General features: G+C 35.3%; 1 protein-coding gene across 1 annotated transcript in view; it reads right to left on the bottom strand.

Moving 5' to 3' along the window:
- Positions 1–1,177: 1,177 nt before the first annotated feature.
- Positions 1,178–24,657, bottom strand: part of LOC149570342 (OTU-like cysteine protease family protein) — a 64,781-nt gene continuing 41,301 nt past the window's right edge. Inside the window, exons 3-9 of the mRNA XM_089822979.1 lie at positions 22,022–22,130; positions 2,737–2,828; positions 2,542–2,604; positions 2,233–2,351; positions 2,034–2,109; positions 1,876–1,931; positions 1,178–1,726 (exon numbers count right to left, since the gene is read on the bottom strand). Of these exons, the coding sequence (XP_089679105.1) occupies positions 1,878–1,931; positions 2,034–2,109; positions 2,233–2,351; positions 2,542–2,604; positions 2,737–2,828; positions 22,022–22,130 (513 nt within the window). The 3' untranslated portion in view covers positions 1,178–1,726; positions 1,876–1,877. The remainder of the gene's footprint in view (positions 1,727–1,875; positions 1,932–2,033; positions 2,110–2,232; positions 2,352–2,541; positions 2,605–2,736; positions 2,829–22,021; positions 22,131–24,657) is intronic.

Here is a 24,657-nt window from a genome sequence, read left to right on the forward strand (position 1 = left end):
TAATAATGTTTAAGTACAAAACCTTTCACTAAGACTTGCACAACATAATCAAAATAATGATGGGTTGGATCAACTTTAGATATCTTACTTCAAGAACAACTTTTATATTGTAAGTCAACTATAATGTGTGTTCTCTATATTTGACAAGGAAAGCCATCTATCTCAATTGTTTTGCCATTGGCCATCTACAGCTCATACAAAGTGGGTCGTTCAATACAGCCTTAGCAAGGGGGATAAGGTTGCAAGGATTGTACCAAGATATTATAGAAATAATTGAACTTGCTTTGGAGTGTTCAACTATGCCTAGAACACCGATTTAAACTAGCTATAAAAAGCTCGGCCATCTTAGAGCTACACCCTCTAGTCTTTTGCTTTCCAAGTAGTTTAAGGAAAGAGATAGGCCAAGAGATGGCCGTTATGAAAGCCAACTTCAACAATGAGACAGTGCAAAAGAAGACATCATTCGAAACGCTACCAGTAAGTTTTAGGGTGACTTTGTAATGTATTCATAAAAAATGATGTCGTACTTTAGGTAGAACAACATTCCATACAAATCTTTGTAAGAAATGGGAGTGTCGATAAAAATAGAATCCAAATGAACTACAATGAGTTAAAATTCATAATGTTTTATTCAACCAACAAAACATTTAAGGATGCACTTATAGCCATGGCATAAATTACTTAAGTTATATAACACATTAATATCTATATTAACTTCTAACAGTACTACCAATTATAGTATTTAAATATTTGATAAAGAATATGCCAATCTAAATTGACACTTATTAATTTTATTGTAAGTTATTTGATACATTAATATCTATAGATAACTTTTAATGTTGCTATCTATTGTAGTCTTTAGATCTTTGACACAAGAATATATCAATCTTAATTGGCACTTGTTAATTTATTTAAAGTTATTTGATTTACGGTTGATGTTTCATATGACCATATGACATTAACATGGAAATGACATTAATAGTATTACATTTGATATGACATTAACATGGAAATTACATTAATAGTATTACATTTCATATGACATTAATAGTATTACATTTCTCAGAATAAATTTTGTTTGAGAAACTTTTTCTGACTTCCCTGTAACCTCTCTACAACATCATAATTATTTCGGAAGGTTAATTGGTGTTTTTTTTTTAAATTTTGGGCCCTTACGTGAAGTAATAAAGCTTGTATTACACTTTTCAGAATTAATGGTATTTGAGGAACTTTTCACAACTTCACATATGATAATTATTTTTCTACATCACAATTATTTCAAAATGTTTGACTGGTGCTTTTTAGATTCCTGCACCCTTATGAGAGATAGGACAGCCTGCGTCTTGCAAGCATAGCTAGGAATGCAGTAACAATAGAGAACTTCGGCTTATTTGGATGCAGCACGGACTTCCCTTCGTATCGTGCTGTCATCAGACTCATCACAACTTATTAAAAAGAATTGTTTTTATTACAATTTAACGACAGAATTACAACACTGAAAAGAGAACGACATTACTTTAATAGGAAAACCAATATGATGCTTTATAAGGCGTGTTCCCACAGTTCCACTTAATCAATTTAACAACAGAATTACAACACTGAAAAGAGAACGACATTACTTTAATAGGAAAACCAATATGATGCTTTATAAGGCTTGTCCACACAGTTCCACTTAATCAACACCTTCACTTGTTGTAAATGTGTATGGTTCAATCCGGTCCTGTATCTGGGTTGAAATGCATAAAGAAAAGATAAGATCATACTCTTCCAATCAAAGCCAATCTACAACTACAGGTGTGAAACTCCAACAACAGAGCAGTGAAGTGATACTTGATTCCTCAGAGGCGAAACAGTTACCGGGAAACCAAAACCTACCATCAGTATTCTTGGAAGTTTATATGACCAGTCGCTGTGGCATGTTCTACAGCTCCCTACCAAATACATTAAAAGAGGAAATCAATAATTTGAAATCATCATGGAAATAGTTATTCACGTCGTGCTGCTCTATGGAGAAGCAAAAATTGATTTTTTACCGCTTGACCAACTACTCCTTGCTGACAGACTCCACAACGCAATGTGAAATTTGCAGTATCTGTGAAATTTCTTTGCCTGCACAATAATTTTTGTAAAAATCTCCAAAATATTAATTAAAATCCCATTCTACTGAAAGCAATATTACATGAGATTGTACATAGGATCTACAAAACTGTCTTCCAAGCAATAAAATTTAACCTTTTAGTCTCTTCAATAAGGCTCTCAGCTAGCACTTGGACAAAACCAATGTTACCATCTCTATCGATGGGGAAAATTGTTTGGTCAACTTCTTCGGGGGCATTCTTGGAAGGGGACATCTACAACCAAAAAAATTAACATCTAATCATGTCATTAGTTGAATATGAAATTGAGTAGTGTAAATGTAATTTTGCATTAATGTTTTGTGCAGTTCGTAACTGAAAGAAAAATTTAAAAATTGTTATGAACAAAAACGTAAAGAACTAGCCAATAATGTACTACTACAAAAATGGGTTGATTGGACCATACAGCTAAAGCATCATAATGCAAACCATCATAAATCAGCATGACCCGTTCTTCATAGCCCTTTCCCTGTCAAGCAACATTGACATTGAATTAGCCCAAAAACTACCCGCATAATTCAAGATCTAGGCCTCGCTTATAAATACCATCTTACCTTTAGCTTCTCAAGCTAAAACAAAATCCTAATATAAATGAGCATACCTGGCCATAGAGATCACAGCGGGTTGTTTGAATATCGTATGCAGCAATTTCACGACCGTAATAATCTGCTAAAATTGAAAGCTCAATGGCACCTGCAAAATTAAGGATAACATAAAGAGAGAAGAAACTCATATTGACCCTACTTTCCTTAAACAACAGATCATGCATCAGTGAAGAGTTTTGTTTTTGTGCCACGTATCACCTAGTTTGGGATGATCAATGTATGATCTTTAACATCCTCTAAGGAAATAAACAATATATTAATCTTCTATTGCCATGTAGATGTTAACATAAATCCTAAGCTCCTTTGCATTCATTGAGAGGCTCTACTAGGACAAAAACTATGTTGAACTGACAGATTTGTGTCTAAATTTTTTAATCTGTTCTAATACTGGCCTTATTGCAGATCAATTCGATGTTATAGTTTATCAACATTTTCCTCCAACTCAGATCACCAACACTAACTCTCTCATTCATTTAACAAGTAGGCTTTTCCATTATCAAAATTCAGAATTATGCATCAACGTACTAAACCAGAGCAAATACTACAAGGAAAGTGCCTGGCAAAAAAGTGACCAACGGTCCACAGTTAAACAATACAAGCTGACCTCGCTAACAATAATCAGGCAAAAAAGGGAGTGAAAGAGACGGTGGATATAAGAACGACAAAATACAAAGAAGAACAACACAATAAGAAACTCTAATGAAAGATGTGCCCTAGAGAATGCTAGCTCTGATGCCACTTTTGTGACTGATCATATGTAGCCATTTTAACACTATTACATATATCACTGTCAATCACAATTATGGTTTAACAAAGTGAACAACCATAAATGCAACTCTTATTCCTTACTAAAAGTGCTCTGACACTGTTCAGACTACAACAGTGAGTTACAGAAACATTTTAAAACAAACTACTAGTATGGAACATTTCTTTCTCTAAGAAAAAATGATTGCCACTCTCCTGTTTCAGCATGTCATAGCTCATTATATGCAACATCTACCATGTTTTTGTGCACCATGAATTCTTTAACTTTATTCTGCAATTTTTTAGTGAAAAGGGTAGACAAACTAATAATTTGAAAACAAGTAGAGAAATTGCCACAAAGGATATAGGCAGCCATTTACAATTTAAATGTTGTAAGTTGTTACCAAAAAAGACATAGGGTTGACTATGCATATTTATCGACAAAGCACGTAGATTTTTGCATTCTTGGACATACTGAGGATAGTAGAACATAACAGCATTGTGGAGGGTGGTTAAGCTCTTCTAAACAGTTGAGGAGCTGGGTTGGTTGCAATCAGACCTATGTATATAATCCTTAATTGTACTTGACTGATTAAGTTTGATGGGCGGTTTTCTCTTCAAAGCTAGATTTTCTCCTTCTGAGATTTCTCTAGGCCAAAATGGGGCATTTTTGTGATGTTCCATTTTCAGATTTGTGTAACTCAAAATCCTACTTCCACTGTACAGTGAATCACGTACAGTCAGACTACAGGCACATACTTCTCCAACCACCAATTTCCATACGTATGGTCATCACATGTACAGTAACTAGGCTGCACCGTATGGTAATATATCTTGTTCATGCAAAAAATAGGCCCGTCACTTCAAAACCGATTCCACCCAGCACCCCACTGTACAATGGGTACACTTGTTTGGTACCTACACTACCAATCCCGTACATAGCAGTACACTATGGAATTGACAATGTCGCCTTCAGGTTAGATCACTTGATATTGTAAAGAAATAACGGAGTATTGTGCACTATTAATATAAACATGAAACTTCACACATGCCAGTAATAAACATACTCCAATGATGGACTGAATCACCATGAACAAAATATTGGTATTCTGACTTATGAAAATGTTGCCCAAATCACAACAAAGCTGTCTTCACTGAAGACTCCACAAATTTGGAACAACAAGCAGAATAGCGTGAGGGGTGACTCCCATCGAAACTGCAAAATGCCAGAATAGGGAAGTATAGATTTTATTATTTTCTGATATTGATTATATTTGCATGTAATTGTTATGCATGTAATTGTTATTTCTATCTCTTTAAATCCTAACATGAGATCGCTAATAAAAAAGATAGTCTTATAACATTTTTCCAAAGTGACAGGGTAGCGATCAGGTAAATACGATGCTTGGATAACAGTATAGACAAGGCTATATTACATGGAACAATATATATATATATATATATCTTTCGGGCCCCTTTTATTTTATTTGTTAGGTTTTATATTTTCTTGTCGGGAATTGGTAACCCTTTGGGAAGTTTTCCAAAGCCCACTTGTAAGGTTGAGTTGGTAGTTGTCCTAGGTATGTAAATTTGGTAATTCTTATTATAAGTGCAAATTCTTGTTGAGATTCAGCTTTCGGAGGTGAAAAACCCTCCCTATTTGGTATTCACAGTTTTGGTGGGAGTAACTCTTCACCCTATTACGCTTGCTTTGTATACGAACGTGTTGTACTTGAAGATCTATTTGATAATCTGAAGTGCTATCATTATTTAAAGATAGATTCCCTATTGTATGTCACTTTGTTTGATCTCTGGTAATAATTGTGCTAACATTCTCTAAAGACGAGCTTGAACTCTACGGTGTAAACTATACAACATGTTAAGTGCAACATGTTAACAATACGACATGTTAACCATGCAACACACTAAAAAGTGCCACATGTTCGCTATACGACATGTTGACAATATGATTTGCTAACAAGTATGACGTATTAACAATAAAATGTGTTAACAATAATTGTGTTATTTGTATAGTGTGTGCAATCCAATGTTTTCGACGCTTGAGTGTATTCTGAGAACATTACATTGGTATCAAATCTAGTAATTCTGGCAGCCTATAGGGTAATGGATGCAAGTGCAAACCTCAAGGAGATACCATTTCATTGACTGAATGGAGGAACCACAGGATCCTACGACAAAGATCATGGCAATGTTGAGGGTGCTAACCTGAAGACCACAACTCAATGACACCATGATCGAGGGAGAAGAATGATAATGACTCATAGAGAAAATGTTGTAGAAGTTGAAAAAAGGGAAGTCAAATGGAGAACAAAATGAAAACAGTGATAATAATGCATATAAAAGATTTTATTATCTTCTATATGCATTATGTTAGGATTTAAAGAGATAGAAATAACAATTACATGCATAACAATTACATGCAAATATAATCAATATCAGAAAATAATAATGCATATAGAAGATAATAAAATCTTTTGGGCCCTTTCTATTTTGAGTTAGGTTTTACACTTTTCTTGTCAGTCATTTGTAACCCTTTGAGAAGTTCTTGGAGTCAATTTATAATGTTGAGTTGGTAGTTGTTAAAGGTATGCGAATTTGGTATTTCTTGTATTGCAAATTCCTATTGGAATTTAGCTCTCTGCCAATTCGAAGGTGAAAGATCCTCCCTGTTTGGTAATCACAATTTTGATGGGAGTAACACTTCAACTTATTATGCTTTCTCTATGTCTGAAAGTGTTGTACTTGAGGATCTATTTGATAATGTTAAGTGCTATCATTATTTAAACACAAATTCACTCTTGCATGTCACTTTGTTTGATCTCTGATAATCATTGCACCAACATTCCAAAGATAAGCTTGAACTTTACAATGTTAACCATATGACATGTTAATCGCATGGTGTGTTAACAAGTGCAAAATGTTAGTTGTACACATGTTAACTATAGAAGTTAACCATACAATGTGTTATTTGTACACTGTATGCAATCAAAGTGTTTTTGGCACCTAGGTGTGTCGCGGGGACATTACAAATGTAATGTCCCCAATTTTAATAAAATACATTAAATAATTAATGGTCCGAAAATTTAAATAATATTATAAATGGACCTTTAATTATTTAATAAAGGCGCCCAAATTTTATTAATTATCCGTAGATGTTTTTCGTATCAACATTCTTTAGTAAACCCTCGAGAGTTTTCTCCGAAGGGGTATTTATGATCAGCGTGTAGGATGTTTTAGGTATGTGATTTGGTTTTGTTTATTTGCATTGCAAATTCCTATTGGAGTTCTACTTATCTCGCCATTTCAAAAGTCGAAGATCTTCTCCACGTGGCTATCATAGTGTCGGTGGGATTCAACCCTCACCTTATTCCATTCTCTATATTACTTTGCTTGGATCTGACAAATCGGAGCACCATCTTTGTTTGCAAATATAAATTTGGCAATACATTGCATATATCTATGATTGCTCTCCCTTGTTGGCATATATCTGTAGTTTCAGCAAATATTCTATCTACATGATTCGGCACTAACTTTCGACATCCCACATTTCGTTATCCATTCCTTGGCACAAGTATATCTCCCCTTGTCCAGTTGTTAGTTGCATGCCATCCTACCATCTATCTATCATCTTGCCATCTTTACACCATCCTGCCAATGGTGTGCCATCCTGCTATATGTTTGCCATCCTACCATCAATATGCCATCTTGTTGTACTCCATCTTGCCATCCCTACGCCATCTTGTCAACCAACCATCCTCTCGTCTTGTCATCTTGCCATCCTTGCCTTTCATCGGTATACAATCATGTCATCCATTCGTCCTGCCTGCCATCTTGTCGTCCTATCAACCTATCGTCCTATCATTCAACCATCCATCTATACGCCAACCTACATATTGTTGTGTTGCTAGCCCATTGTCCCGCCCTCCTTACGACCATCTATTTGCATGCCCTACATAGACTCCATACACAAAATGTCCATCCAATTGCCACCATATGGCTTACATCGTACACCCTGCATACTCCCTTCGGATGTATTGTAAGCTACACCATTGTACAACCTTTGTTTAGTACTCTTGGCCTACTCCATCTCATTATACGACTTTGTTAACATCAGATCGTACATCCAAGTTAAGCCGCATGCACAACCCCCTTATTAGCACCCTACGAACATACTATATCTCCTATCCTCCGGCACCCCATACGACATCTATGTCATATCTGTATGTTATTCCACTCCCTCCATGTACAACCAACTTCCACCATTCCCTCCATCCCAAGATCCTTTCTTTACCGTACGTTATATTCCAAACAATTAGACGACCTTGACACCATACGCCATACTCAACTCTCTTCCATATGGCCTTGACCACCTCTCTTCCTTCCACTCGGATTCAGATTTTCCTGTCACTTAGGCATCAATCTTGGCGCACAGAAGTTGGGAACATTATAGTGGTATTGAAGCTTTCCCTTGGGTGTTGCCCTCAAGTACTTTCCCTCAAGTGTTGCCCTTGGTGCTTCCTAAAAGTTTTTTCGCTCAAGAAAACTCGAGTGTGTTGTTGAGAACATTACAAAAAATGCTTATATCGGAGTGGAGTAGTGGAAGCTTGTTGGGAATTTGCAGGTGGTGCTTGCAGTCATGGTGCAATGTCAATCTTTTAGCAGATATGACTACCAACATCCATGGATGGTTTGGGATCTCGAAGCTTGTCAGATGGTAGATAGTTACAAATTGCTTGAGGGCAAGTAATCTTTGGGCCAAGAGGACTATAATTTCCCCAATTTTAATGAAGTAACTTTATTAAGTTAATTAATTAAGTGGTTCTAAATTTTAAATTATATCATAAAGATTTTTTTTGTTTTTTTTATCGATAATGGGCCGAAGCCTAGATTTATTATTATTGTTTGTTGAGATTAATTATAATTATGTGTTAAAATCGAGTAGATTCGAACCCAAGACCTCTTAGATGAGAGGCTCACAAGTTATCATTGTGTTATAGGCTCTTGCATAATAATATCATAAAGACTTATTTATTAATTTATTTATTTATTAAATAAAAGGGCCAAAATTAATAAAAGAATAAACTATCATCATCTTGTTGTAACCCTTTGCAAAATTTCTTGGAGCCCTTTATAAGGCTGCATTTGGCATAGTTGTAGATGCGAATTTGATATTTTCTTTGTATGTGCAAATTCTCATTCAAATTCTAGTATTGCCATTTTGGAGGTGAAAGACCCTTCTTATTTGGTGTTTGCAATTCCAGTGGGAGTAACTCCTTACCTTATTCTACTTGTGTTCCAACATTGTTATAATTTGAAAAGCTACCATTATTGAGTTCAAATCTTCATTTTATGAGAATATTGATTCAAGTTTTTCAGGCAATCGACCTTTTGATATTGCATGGTCATTATTCATATTTGTGTTGACTCTTTGTCAAATATCTCACTTCCGTAAGACAAAGTTCTGCATATATATTTTCATTCATCAATCACACTAAGTGTCCGTACTCAGAGAGTCAAAGCTGCACATCATGCACACATCCAAGTAACTGTACGAAAACGTGGGGCCTCTATACTCTCAACACAACTACCATACATGACATTGCATTCATTATACAGTGAGAGTTTAGACACAGTACAACTCCAACTCATCTGTGTACGCCAAGATTGACCATACTGTCAGACAAGTTGACGTCTCATACATATTGTACATAAATTCATAAACTGTGTGTTGTTCCTGGACTGTCATACACACCATACGGCGGGATTTGACCAACACTTGATGCAAGCTTGGTCATTTGGTGGTATTGTGTGTCCTAGATGTGTGGAGCTGCTAGTGCCAATTACGTCATCGAGGACATTACATAGTATGTGTTGTTTCTAGAGAGAGACACATATCAAAAGTTATCATAAGGGGTCTTGGAGGGAATGTCCACTTTCAAAAGAGATTTAGGAGTTACTAAATTTGTCTTGCATGCCGAAGCATGTTGGATCTTGACACTTGCATGACTCACTTTGATTAGGACGTCCAAGCTTTCATGCCTTTGGCATGTCCTTACATGTGCTATTTTTAGATCCTAGAGGAACTACAAAGCATCTTTATGATGACCACTTGAATGAGCAAGAAAATGGGGTCATGTTAAAGTCATAAAGAGCAACTTTCTATATTTAGAAGATGCCAACACAAAAATGATGTGGAAATTTTAAGGTGAGTTTGTTAATGAGGCCACTTGAGAAGTCTCCAAAAAAATCTTGGTATTCATAAGCTCATAGATAAGATTGTCAACTTCTATTTTCCCTCTCAACGAATTATAATATATTTTTGCGAGATTGAGGAAATGATATCAATCTGAAAGCAGGTCTAAATAATCTGATTTCATTTGTTTTGTAGCTTCCTTCATTACCTCTAAATGATAAGGTTCTCCTTCAATTTCCTTTTGTCTTTTCTCAAATTGAACCATCCAAAGGTGATCTTGAACCATTTTATGGGTGCTGTCAAAATGTGTTAATGCTGCCACAAAATCTGACCCTCAATTGGTTAGCCAACGTATGTGACTTACTAGGCCTATGATCTCCATCTGCTTTACATGATAAATTCAAAATATGTTAATGCTGCCACAAAATTTTACCCTCAATTGGTTAGCCAACATATGTGACTTACCAGGCCTATGATCTCCATCTCCTTTACATGATAAATTTAACTGATTGGTCTTGAAGAACTTGACTCTCACAATTAACTGCCTCTATGAAATATTCTTTGCACATGTGCTGATTTAAAACTAGGGCAGCGCTAGGCCTAAATATAGATTTGTCTCCATCATCATCTGGTGTCAACACACTAAAAGGATCATCTAATTCAACTATCTCATTAAATGGGATCATGCCCTTTTCATTTAGAAACAGTAGAACATCATTAAAATTGCATTTGGAATCATCAAGAGAAACCATCACCTCACTGGTTTTGTCTAGCCTAACCTCCAAGTTACCCACACAAAAAAAAAATGCAATCCATCATTGAAGAAACAATTGATTCTTTCTTGATTTCTTGAACATCATTGTAACCATCTGTAATAGAAGCACATGAAGAAGCTACTTCATCCTCATTTTCACAAGCATCAAGTCCCTTTGGAGCAATTTCTTCTTTCCCAAGCTTCCCTTCTGTTGGTTCCCAAAACCACAAATTGGAATCCTAGGAGTCTAGCCAACTCGATGCTAGGATATCCAACCGGTTAAGGCCAACTTGACGGGATTGATCAATGCAATCCAAGTCCCTTGCGCTTCTAGCTCTGCAAGGCCAAGGCGGGTGCACCTGATCCTGAACGAAACACTTAGGTCCAAGACACTTATAGCAAATTGATTAGAATGCGAATGTATTGGGTCCAAGACACTTATAGCAGATTGATTAGAATGTGAATGTATTGGGTCCAAGACACTTATAGCAGATTGATTAGAATGCGAATTTGCTGAAAGTTTCCCAAACGGCAAGGACTATAGAAAACTTCGAACTTACAGATTGTGAATTGAGAATAATAAATGAATATATGAATGTTTTCAAAATAAAAATACATATAGATTAATGCAACAAATGAATATATTAATTCTTCAAAAGGCAAGATATGAAATAATTGCCAACATTTGGATTGTGAATTATGAAAAATATAAAGACCAATGTCGAAGGGCGATAGAGTCAGTATTATAAGTTTAAAACATACAACTTTATAAAATTCTACACACATTAATTATAAACAATTTAGTAATCAAGATGTGCCAGAACAAATATCTAGACGCAATTTTAAAATAGTCTAGAATGTATTTTAACTCTTGCAGTTCGGAGACAAACCAGACATAGATACGGAAACAATTAAATATTTCTCAATATCTATGATGTTCGACTTTAAAATGCTATAATTGATCATGTCCACTTATCTATCATATAACATTATTTATAAAATTAAAAATAATAATTATAAAGAACGAAACTATATAATATTTTAACTCTAAAGCTTCATGCAAATAAAATAAATATTTCTTATTGATCATGTCGGGAATAAAATTGCACTGGAGACACTCCCTACGGATGATCCATCCAATGTTATTTGACTCCAAAATCGCATGTAAATATCATTCAATAATCCAAAATCCACAAACTTAGTTCAAAAATTCATTCCATTACCTATGAAAGAATATAATATATCATAGTGCATATAGTATGAAAAAATTAGGAAGAGTCTATATGAATTGTTAATTTTGTTATTTTACATCTCCTATTTATAAATGTGAAAGGGTGCCAATATGAACCGGCACATCTCTCCGCACATCCTAATCACAACTACCTATTAACCTAGACGATAATGATAACTTAATGAATTACCCCATGAAATGAAGGTGGCTTATAATAAGTTTTCTGAGATTTTTTCAATAAACTTAATAATAAATCAAAATCGTCCACAGGGATGTATATCTCCAAAGTAGGCATTCTGTGCATAACGGTTTTCCCCTAAACACCTCGTAACAACATACGACCCGATTTAATTCATCATCGGTGTTCTATTCGTATCACTCTTTCCTCTATGCTCGGGCTGAGAGCAATCAAGATGTGGTCATTCACTTGCTGAATGTGATGCATGGGCGCACTGGGAGTTCAATACTTCATAGATGCAAAAATCATACACCTCCCCATACATGTTCAACACCTGCGATAAACCACACAATATGAATCAAATGTATAATCCAGAAGTAGTAAAAGTTGTAAAGCTTCTTGTACTCTTTCTTCGAATCAAATTATCGCATCATCTCTACAGGTTGTCACCAATGATGGCATCAAATATTGATTGCAATAGTATGGCTACTGCCTCAGGTCCTTAGTAAACACGACATTATCTAGACTCCCCTACTGCAATATTTTATATATAGAAAATATATGCATGATATACAACTGGAGTTTGAAGTAGACCCACCTGCTGCATCCATATATTATTATCTTATAGATTTGAAGAAAACGAAAAAAAGATTCAATACTTGTATGTATGAGATATGAGTTGCTTTGGAATTTAGCTGCCACGGTGAACTGCTCATAGATTATTATTGCAGTATCCTGTGCATCACCCACAATAGTGTATGTACAGAATATGCTGGATCAAAAAAACATCATCCTTGAAGAGATAATCTGCATATTCTTCTATTCTCAGCACTCAGTTTGGTAGTCAAAAAGTCTTCATGAACTGTTGTCTGCAAAGTCTATTAATGAGGTTGTTGTAGGTGACAACATCAGGTGTATGGCCTCTGACTGACAACATCTTTAGCCTCTGCCACTTATTTTGTTTGCACAGCTGACAAATCAGTAGGTTCTTAGTTACAGTTTTAGGAAAATAACCTTGGCACTTTATCTCATATCTTTAACTCAGAAGCCTCCTGCACCTGACTTTGCATATTAAGATCAAGGTTTAAAAAACACTTTACCATAGCAGCAGCCCTATCTATGTTGGCATCTTTGCAAACATTTGTTTGAATCTATCTTACTGTTTTGAATTTTGAATTTGAGTGCTTGCAGATTTGACTGTCACCGTTTCAAACCTGTCTTTTATCCATATGAGCAGAATGTTGTTTTTCTAATTTGTCTCTTTATCCTGCATTTATGATGCCCTCTTGATTTTAGACTCAAACAACCAGTAATGCCAAAAGGCATATGCTCACTTGAGCAGTATAAAGGCATATGCTCAATAATAAAAAGATAAGTATTTCAATGCCCCTGCTGATTAGGTTGTTGACTGTGTATGTGTTTCACATCTTTGCCTTTGAGATCTACGATCATATTGACTTTTTTATCTCCAACATCATAAATGGATCCCTGGATTTTTCTCTGAAAAATAGAGCTCCATCACCTTCTGATAGAAACACAACCCAAGACCAGAATAAACACACAGGAAAAGGGAAATATTATTATCAGTGAAAAATGCCCTATGGGCTTACAATAGTATGATTCTGGAGAAAGAAATCCTCCACACAATACCTTCTCTCAAACTCCACTGAGAACTGCCTTTACAGTGCCAGAAATGTTCTTAAATAGACCCCAAATGGTTTAGGGTTAGGAATACATTCTAGAATATGCCAATTGGCATCCACCGCCAAAACAGAAGGTTCCAGAAGTCACGTTAGAAGTCGGTGTAAAATTAGAAAAATTCAGAAACGGTAGCCCAACTTCCGAGAGGCATAACTTTTGAACCGAGACTCCAATTGACGAACCATTTACATTTCCGGAAAGCTCTCGAAGCGCTCTATAGCCCTGTGGACTAGCTTCGCTCGTCCCTCATTTTTGGACACGTACAAGGCCATTTAGTGCCTCAAATCTGACTTTGAGGCGCTCTCAGGTCTTCAGGAAATTTAAAACAGCAATAATTTTCTAACCGTAAAGCCTTTTGACCTGATTCTTTTTCTGGAGCACTTTAAATTACAAGTGTAATCATCCCTCCAACTTACACCCTCTAACTCATCGTAATTTTGGCTCAATTACAAAATAACCCTTTTTTTGCTTTGACACATATCCCAAGGTGCTCAAAACTCTAACCTAGAAAACTAATAGTGGAACTGTGAGAGTTGGAACCTTTACTTGACCCAAATGGGTATCCAGAAATGAAAATACATTAAACAGAAACTACCTCTAAACATATTTTTGGGTGATACAGAATTGTCCTTACACCCCTGGATGCTCCTGCATCACCTTCTATGTCATTTTCTTCTACTAACACCTTAACCATTTTCCCTGTGCATACATGATAGGCTCCCAAGCCTCTTGCTAGAAAAGAAAAGATTTTGTCTTCTCAATTCTTCTTGCCAACATTCTGATTTTTTTCACTAGAAGAGTCATTTTCATTAACTATTGATTTCTTTTTGAGGATGGATCGAAACCATCCAACATGCTTAAGAAGGTACTAATTATCTTCGAGCATCTCTCATAAGTCTTCATCTTTCTGATTAACCCTTCAGACTGGCAGAATACACCTGCTCTGGTACCACCATAAAGGGCTACCCTTGTTCACACACTAATCTTTTTAATTTTGATTTCTCTGATTTTATTTGAGTTTTGAAATTATGGGATAGATGAAAATTCAACCAACAATGATAACTATATTGCTACTATAATATTCTTAACAACAACTGAGTAGATGCAATTACATAGATATAACAATAGCAATAAGGGGAATGCAAGCTTAAGTTCAAGTGAACTCCATTGTCATAATCTCTCACTTATATATTCAATGAGTAAACCAAAGCTAGGAGTTGCTAATATCAGCTCATTCCAATGAAGAATTGGGAACAAACATCAATAAACAATTAGTCTACCATACCAATTCGCTGTCACAAAATTATATCAGACATTCTGTATGCTACAGCTGCAATATTGTCACCACAACTCCTTCTCTCAACCCTCATACATTAGATCTTTGTGCAAGTACAACAACATTTCTCAAGTACGAACTCTTGCTAAAGGTGTGGCAGCCATATGGACTTGTTTTGGGCAATCATAGTACATTCCGAACTGCTAACAACACCTCTGATGGAGTTTGCAAACTTGTATGACAGTAATGGACAAATACGACTCCTTAGTTGTATTTCCCAAACAATATGACACTGTTTCAAAGAGCCTTAAATATGTATGACATCTTTGGGTTGAAATTAAAGCCATTGGAAATACTCAATCTTTGACAGTAAACAAGACAACCCTTTGCCAGTCCACTTCCAAGCCCAAACCTCCAGATCAAACCCTTCCTGGCAATTGTAATATAGAGGAAATAGACATAGACACCTTAAGCAATATGATTTACCTTGAAATAAGCACTCAGCAATCCTCCTGACTGTCTTTCAACAATGAAAAGAATGTCATTCATGAGGGATTCCTCACGAACGCTTGAAGATGAGCTCTCTAATATTTCATAAATTTTGTATTCAATCCAGCATGCAAGAAAGTGAGCTCTAAGAAATCTTAAAAATGTGGGATAAATAAAACCACTTTTCCTCATCACTTATGCTTTTCTGTACTTCTTAGGATGTTGCTTTATCCTCTCTTTTTCTTGCAAATACTTTTCTGCGCTGTTTTTCCATGAATGTTTTTTAGCTAATTCTTTTGCGAATGCTATTTTACTATTTTCCCACAAGTGTTTTCATTTCATATTTCTCTGTCTCTAGACGACATTAACAATTGCCATCCACAAGATATTATGAAGATATCAATGTAGCCTAATTGACTTAATGCCAAAAGAACATCTAGACACATCAGATTGACCTACAATTAAACTGTCTACGCCAAAAGGCCTCAAAGTACCTTAAATGTTGTAGTTAGCCTACAGAACCGTGCACAAATAGGCCAATGCCAAACTCATACATGTTTCAATTTTACACCCAACTTTCTAATGATCCATATAAAATATATTGTTGCTATTTTGAGTTGGGTGATCAAGTTTTATGATTAGGGTTTCCTTTGGGCGTGTTTAAACATTATAAAGACACATCAACACTTGTATTAGCAACTAATTGTCTTATCGTATTGTTTATGATGCATATATGCAAACTTGTAATACTACAGATGGTTTCACCACAATAATTCTTACCCCATTGAACAAGTGGTTTCATTGTAATAGTCTACCACTAGACTAGTGGAAGGAGCTTGTAATTCACTTTCAGTTCTTTAAGCTTTCCCACACAAAAGTGGAGGTGCCCCTAAGCTTTTTTATAGAAGTGGATGTGCAATTGTAATTTCCATTGAAAAAGTGGATATTTACATATCTATATTCCATATGCATCTGACCAAATAAGTGGTTTAACCAGCTTTCTTCCTAGTGATTTCCATTTTAGTAGTTGAATTGTAATCCTAACACCATAACCTCTAACCTTGCCCACCTCAAGATCTAGTAGAAAGTGGAAAGGAAGTTGTTATACAATTCATTTCAATTGAAACCTAACCATTTTTTTAAAAATTAAGGTACTTATTACAATCTAAAGGAACTTAGCATTATATTAATCTCCAAAATGTGCACTTGGAAGAACTTTTCATTATATTTTTCACCAAAAAGTGCACTTAAAGGAACTTTATATTCATCGCACAAAAGTGCATGCACCTAGAGGAACTTTTAATTACATTTGCCACCAAAAGCGTGCTTGGAGAACCTCAAGAAACTTTTCATTACATTCATTGCTATTAAGTGTGCCTCAATAAAAACATGAACTTAATTTAAACAATTTTTGATCACTTTTAGTTATTTGGCGATTTTTATAAAGATTTACCTCACCATTTCACTCGCAAAGACACCCAAAAGTGTACTTTGGAGATAATGAAAATCACCTAAAAGTGCCCCTAGTTTAAATTTTGATCCTTGGAGGGTGAACCCACAATAGTGGGTTACACATTTTTATCTAAGTAGACATGAAATGTTCATTCAGAAAAAAAAAGTTCACATTCAAATGTATTTTGCAACTAAACTTTTACAAAATTGAAAATGATGTAAATTAGAGTCATTTAGGATTTTTGGTCTACATTCTTAATATATTTTTTTCATTTTTTTGGAACTGATTTGAATCCATTTTCTATCTCCGACAAAAACTACTATGTTGCTGTAAACAATATTTTCAAAGAGTGACGCTCACTTTGTCACTTTGTAAAGCATAACTTATATATATATATATATATATATATATAAAAGTGTGATTCTTTCGAATTTAGTTTTGTAACATCCATATCTAATGTTAACAATTGGTTTGATGACTTTATCCTTAGTATTTCATATTTTATTATTTGAAGTTGACCTAATTCTATTTTTGACATACGTTCATTTCGTAACTTGTCACTTGTGTACTTGTCCAATTTCAATTTTTTTATACAAAGGACTTCAATACCTAGTAAATAGATGTTTTTCTTTTGTTAACTACTTTTCTATAAGCGTCGAACATAAAGGTTGATATATGATGAAAATCTACGTTTAGTAAAGCTAAAATACAAAGTCAAAATTGTTAAAGTTGGTGATCAGATTATTTCTTGTATAAGGTTGATAACTTGATACACTTGTTTTTCTTTAAATAATGATATTCTTAATTATATGTCTGATTGCAGACAGCTGATATAGATATGTCTCTCTGAATACTTCAGATTATATATCTTTGCACTGGAACAGATTGACTTGTGTAGATAATGTGCCATTGAAGACTGATTTATTAGTGTTCACCAATATCAGTACAGAAGTATGTCTTTGCTGTTGTATGTTTGCTGTTGAACATTTGCTGTTAACAGACTGGGATCCACACTCCACGTAGCAGACTAAGGAATTTGTGTATGCAATGATATATATTTCTTCGATTAATTTCTCACCACTTATATGTAGTTTGGCAGTTACGATGGACACGACTCCATCGTGGAGTTATGACCCATTGTGGTTGTGATGCCATGATGGCAGTCACATTCTATCGTGACCCATTTAATTTTGAATTACTTAACGCTTACTAATTTGGACTTCAAGAATTAATATGCAGTCAATCTTACTTGCAAATATATAATATAATATTTTATTTATTAGACTGCATAATAATAATAACAAGGTTTATTTGCATATATATATATATAGTTTATTCAGAGATGGTGACTCGTGGCAATCCTAAAAGATATTACAACTGGTATTTCTTACTTTTTGTTGACTATTTCAGTCATAAAATGTGGGTGGACTTTCTTCAACATAAATCATGTATATGCTATATTTTTGAAATTTCAGGCCATAGTAACAAACGAGTCAGATTGTCCTATAGTCACTCATAGGTCACATAATGAGGGAGTTTGCTAGACTGCTTCCTCCAACTGTGATACACACAAAATTTTAGACCAGTTAACCACACCTTACACTCTACAACAAAATGACGTTGTTGAATGTCAAAACCACACTATAACTGAAATGACTAGGTCAATGATTGAACTCAGAAATGTTCCTAAGAAAATTTGGGTAGAAGCAATATTTACTGCACTCTATCTCCTTAATTGATATTCCACACAGGTTGTTAAGAGGAAGGCTCCTGAGGAAGCCTGGACTAGTCGCTAACATATGATCAGTCATCTGAAAGTTTTTTGCTCTTTAGTATATGTTCGGATTCTAGATGCCAAGTGCTCCAACTTGGATTAAGAGTCAAACACTTATGTTCACATGGTACAGTGACAACTACAAGGCTTATCAACCAATTGATGTCTTATCTTTAGTTGTGATGTTTTCTTAGATGAAGAACAAGGACCTCTTTCTGATGTTCCTCTAGGGAAGAAGCCCATTAGTTGCAAATGAATGTATAAACTCAAATACAAAGTTGACGAAACCTTCGACTAAAACAAAGGTCATCGAGTTGCTAGGGGGTTCTCACAGAAAGAAGGCATTAACTATAAGACTTTTGCTCCTACAAAAAAAAGGGTACTAGATGGCTTGTCTTTGCCTAAGCAACTCAGTTTGGTTGGAATATACATAAAATGGATCTTACGAGTGCCTTCTCCAATAATAAGTTGCAGGAAGAAGTCTACATGATGCAGCCTCCTAGTCTCAAGGTTGTTGGAAAAGAACATCACAGATTGGTGAGAGCACTCTATGGCCTAAAACAAGCTCCTCGGGCTTGGTACATCAGAATGGACAAGTACCTTACAGATAATGGTTTTCAGAGGTGTCCATCTGATTCTAATTTGTATGTCAAAAATATTAGTGGTGATATTCTTCTTCTTGTCTAGTTTGATGACTTGATTATCATTGGACATTCACCACTTTTGATTGATCATCTCAAACAGAGTTTGTATCAATTATTTGGCATCACAAACTTGGGATTTCTGCAATTTGAAAATTGAAGTTTAGCAGATTGAAGGTATTATTTTCTTATTTTAGTCTAGGTATGCTTGCAATCTGCTGGATATGTTTTGGATGCAAAACTACAAACCTGCATCTACACCTATGGATAAAGGGTTGAAGCTGACCACCAAACAAGATTTACTTGTGGTGAAGGAATCAACATTCGGGCAATTGATGAGCAATCTCAAATATCTTACTGTTACTATAACTGATCTCAATTTTGCAGTGAGCTACATTTCATGCTTCATGACAGCCCCCAAGGATGATCATTAGGTAGTAGCGAGGCATGTGTCGAGGTATGTGAAGGGTGCTTTTGATTTTAGTCTATTGTACAATAGAAGTCACAATCCTAGACTACAGAATCAGATTGGGCAGGCTCCATTTATGACAGGACATCAGCATCTAGGTAAATTTTCAGTTTAGGATTTGGCGCAGTCACATGGACTACCAAGAAGTAGCAGGCAATAGCTCTTACCTTGAAAAAAGCTGAGCATCGAGGAATAGTTAACCCAGCTTGTGATGTAGTTTGGCTTCAGAGGATGCTTTCACACATGTAGATGTCTCAAGTAGATCTTACTCTCCTTTACTGTGACAAACAAAGGGTGCTCAAACTGGCCAAGAATTCGGTCTTGCATGCGAGAACCAAACATGTTGACATTTATTGTCATTTCATTCTGTAGCTGGTTGAAGATGGGTCAGTTCAATTGTTGTATGTTCTGAGTACGGATTAGACAATAGATATTCTCACCAAGTCTCTAAGCCTAGACAAGTTTGTAAAATTCAGAGGGCAACTTGGTGTAGTTGATAAGTTGACCATTAGGGGAGGGTATCAGAATAATATCTTTATTATTTCTTATTTAATGGTCAATATTGTAACTTGTGTAAATATTAGATACTTTCTAATTTACAATAGTTTCTTTATAGAATGTCCCCTTTTATAACTCTATAAATGATCATTTGATCATTCATTTAACTCATTCAATTATTTACCAAAAATTCTCTTGCAATAGCTTCTAGGACAATTATATTAATAAAGTAATTGCTCGTGCTTTAAAGCAACTCTAATCTTACCTTTTTGAAAGAGGCAAAAAATTAAAATAGCCTCTAATAAGCCTTTGTCTGCTTTAAGATCTACTTTCATTCTTCCAACCAGCTACATATATCAAGGAACGGCTACATTCCGATTGTGTTTTCACTTTAAAAAACTTTATTGTGTGTTGATATATGATTTGGGTGACCCGTGCAAAATTTGGAGTGGCATTGCCATCCCTAAAGTGTGCCTTATTGCTATTAAAACTCTGCTTTATATGTTTGGTGGAGATCACTGAGAGGTTAGCCATATTTTGGTGCATTTTATAGTTGGTTCAGCAACTCAAAAATAGCACTACATCACTCAACTGTTTTCTGCTTCTTCCATGCATTATTTTATGATGACTTTGCCACATGAATTGTGGTTTTTCCTTAGCACTGTCAAGCAATTTTTTCTGTTTTCTTTAACGTTCTCCTTCAATCATATGTCGATGACATTTTCCATCATAAATTGCCACTTGCAGTGCACTCTGTCAAGTTGTCAACCTTGCCACTCAAAAATGCAATATTCATTTACATCAGTTTACCTATCATGCTGGCCACATTTGACACTTGTTTTGCCATTATTGGCACAGATTTTACCTGAATGCACCCTTGGCAATGTGCGAAATTTGTGTGTTTAGCTCTAGGTGCACTTTGCAAACTCCTTTACCCTGACTGGTGGAGTTTCCAACTCGGTTTGCCAATGAAAAATTGTCATTTTTGTCCATATTTTGGCTTCATTAGTGACTTGCCACCACTGATCAAATTTTTCATTGGCTCTGCCCTTGTAAAAGTGTGACATGATGAGATTCTTCTTTGTTGGCATAGTTTTGAGTTACTACAGCCCCTTTGGCAGAAGCTTTTGACTGGCCAAGCCACTAACAAGGTATGCCATTTCATTGACTCTCAGTCTCCTCTTAGTCAAGAATGTCTTCCATGGCAAGTTGCTCAAATCTATTTGTGCTGTCCTTGCTCTGCTCCCTTCATTTATCCTTGTCATTTCTGCTTGCTCCCTTGTGTTGGCATTGTCATTGTCACTTGAAGAACATGCACAGAACTCTTATTCATCAGCTTGGTCATTATTAAACCTACTTTGTGATCTTCATCTCTTCATTCTGCTGTAAGTCATCACTAGTCATGAAACATCTTCATCTTCAGTTTGAATAGCTCAAGCAACTTAGAAACTCCTTAAGGGAAGAACTCAGTGGATCCTAATAACATGACAAAAATGACTTGATCTAAGACTACCACCTTGGGCAGAGTTTTCCATGGCTAACAATATTGGTACTAATAGGCAGCGTAAGCTTATTTCACATTTTTTAAGTTTAACAACACCAGAAGCATTTGCACTCTCAATGTTCAACACTGTAATCAATACTTCATCATTCGATATCTACCAAGATTAAATATGTATTGTGGTTTATATACCAACACTTTTTCTCAACAAGCAGACTTATGGCACTGGTTAATAATGATTTTAAATAGAAATGTCGTAAGATTCTATGCATAGGATTGATATGATCTAATCTACTTCTGTTCATCTTGTTGTGTAAAATTTGGAGGAAAAAATAAACAATTGACAATAACTACATACCTCCCCAATTCTTTGGTTCGAGAATCCATGAACAGTACTCTTGGTTACTCTTTCCCAAAAATGCTTCATTATAATGTTCAGGATCACTTGCAACCGTTGCTGCAATTACCTGTATTCAGTGATATTAGTGCAATGTAAAAGCACTAACAAAAAACTAATCCAGCTACACATACAAAACAATCACAATCACTTGGAAATATTGCTGAAATCACTTATAGCTTATAATCATGTTACTACAAAAGCAACACTATATAGGCTTTCTTGTTACACACAGGACACAATCAGTGCACTTAAGCTTCAATGTGTGAGATGATTGAAAAGGTGAGAGTAATTGCCTTTATTTAATAGTGCTTTTCAAAATTTTGGTGATGAGCAGATAGGTTTCACAGAGGAAAAAAATGTGGGAGAAATTGCCTCTATTTAGTAGTGCTTTTCAAAATTTTGGTGACAAGCAGATATCTTCCCAGACCAAAAGCAAAACGGAAGTTTCAAAGACAGCAAGGTATAGCTATTAAAATTCTATATTAAAAAATAGCATAAATTGAAAAATAGCTTGAACAAACCAATGAAAGATGTAATTTTTTTTAAAATAGCAGAATAGAAGATGTTCATTGTTGGATAGGTTCTTTGGATTCAACCAGATACCAATGAAGGAAGAAGACCAACACAAAATGTCATTCACTACTAAATGGGGCACCTTCCCCTATCAAAAAGTTGCCTTTTGATCTATCTAATGTTAGGGTTGCACTTCAAAGAGCAATGGAAGTTGCTTTCAAAAAATATATAATCAATAGATTATCTTGATGATCTAATGGTACTCTCCACAAACAAAGAGGACCACTTTGACCAGCTAAGAAGATATTTCAGACATATCAGCAATTTGCAATCCCTCTAAATTCAAAAGAATGGACCTTTAGCATAGCCTAATGAAAGTTGCTGGGACACATTGGTTCTAAAGAAGGTATAGTCATCAATCCTTAAAGAGTTCAATCTATCCTAAAGCTTTCACTACACAAGCATAAATATAATCAAATGGATAGAAGAGTATTCTAACAAATCTAACAAGCAATATCTAAGACTCTTAAATGTCAGTCAATCTTTATTTAATATTTTAATAATGACTTTCTTATTCAAAGAAAGAGAAGGTGATGCAAGTGCGTACCTGTTTCCTTTTGTAATCAAATGTTGAAAGGTGTAATGTCCACTCTTGCGAGTAGTGGAAAGACCCATTTAGCCTATTCAATTCATGTAGGCTAAATTTGGGACATCAAAAAAATTAATTAATTAATTAAAATCTGTCCAAAACGACAATTTTACAAATAGATTTATTTAATTAATTAAAAAGTGACTCAATTGGAAATTAAAAGAGAATATTAAAGGTCACTTTGTTTAGAAGCTCTTTTGTTCATGCTTTATTCCAAAGGTATCTCTAGACGTCATTCTTGGCCCTTGGTGTGGTCATTCCTGTTAGAGTGGAGTTGTCGTTCAACCAAAAGACTGATTTGTCAATGCCCGATACAACCACTCAAATTATAGTACATAGGAGGCAATTAAGCCCTTGTCACAAATCTCGAGGGGAGCAGTAAACATTTTGTCAACAATCTCCCCCTCAACGTTACTCAAGGGTCTGATTTGAACCTGTGACCAAGCTATAGTACCACTTGTTAAAGTGGAGCGGTTGTTGCACCAAAATATAGATCTGTTTGTGCCTGATACAACCACTCAACTTATAGTACACAAGAGGCAACTAAGCCCTTGTCATGAATCCTGAGGGGAGTGCTGAACATTTTGCCAACAATTCCATCTTATATTTCAAGCACAGAACTTGCTTGATGTGTTGTACATTCATCCAAAGGATATTGTTGTTAAGCGCTACCTTCAGCCATTATTGGATTACAAACCCAACATATGAACTCATACTAGATATTTATCAAAAGTTCGTTATTTAAGAAAAACAATGTTGTTTCATTTATTTCTAATTGAGCAACTACTCCTTACTTTATGAATATCATAGTGTATTGTGAATGTTATATGTACCATTGCGAACCAAGTAAATAAATGAATTACAAATGAGAAAACCTCTCGAGAAGATGGACCTAAATTGTTTAACAAAGATTATTCTGATTATTTGAAAAAAAGATGGCACAAAACCACGAAGATGTGAATCGAGCAACAAGAATGCAATTTCAAGTTGTGATGAAGGTTATAGGATAAGGCATAGATGTGGACCAAATCGATGGTCTTCCTTCCAACTGAAGTAATTGGGCACCGCTCCTCCCTATGCATCAAAGGCCAATTGGATACCCATCAAGAAAAAATTAGGGGTTCAAAAACATTTAGGTATAATGTTGAAGGAAAGACAAGGAATAGCAAGTGAGAAAATTGGGATGTGTCTCTAATTCTCTAATCAAGAACCATCTGACTTGGGCAATATTGACAATTTGTGATCTCGATATTGCATCTGTAGTGGACAGAGAGGCATTAATGGTTATCTGCATGGGTTTGAAAAATATCATTGGAAAAAACCTTAGTAGGGATGCGATCAAGAATTGGGTAGAAATTAATTCAAAGAATACAATTGAAGTCAACTTCACACCCAAGAATTTCTTCTTTGTGGAGTTCAGCGATGAAAAGGA

The sequence above is a fragment of the Cupressus sempervirens genome, chromosome 3 (assembly GCF_028749045.1).
Source record: "Cupressus sempervirens isolate cs-2001-9-10 chromosome 3, ASM2874904v1, whole genome shotgun sequence".
Taxonomy (NCBI): domain Eukaryota; kingdom Viridiplantae; phylum Streptophyta; class Pinopsida; order Cupressales; family Cupressaceae; genus Cupressus; species Cupressus sempervirens.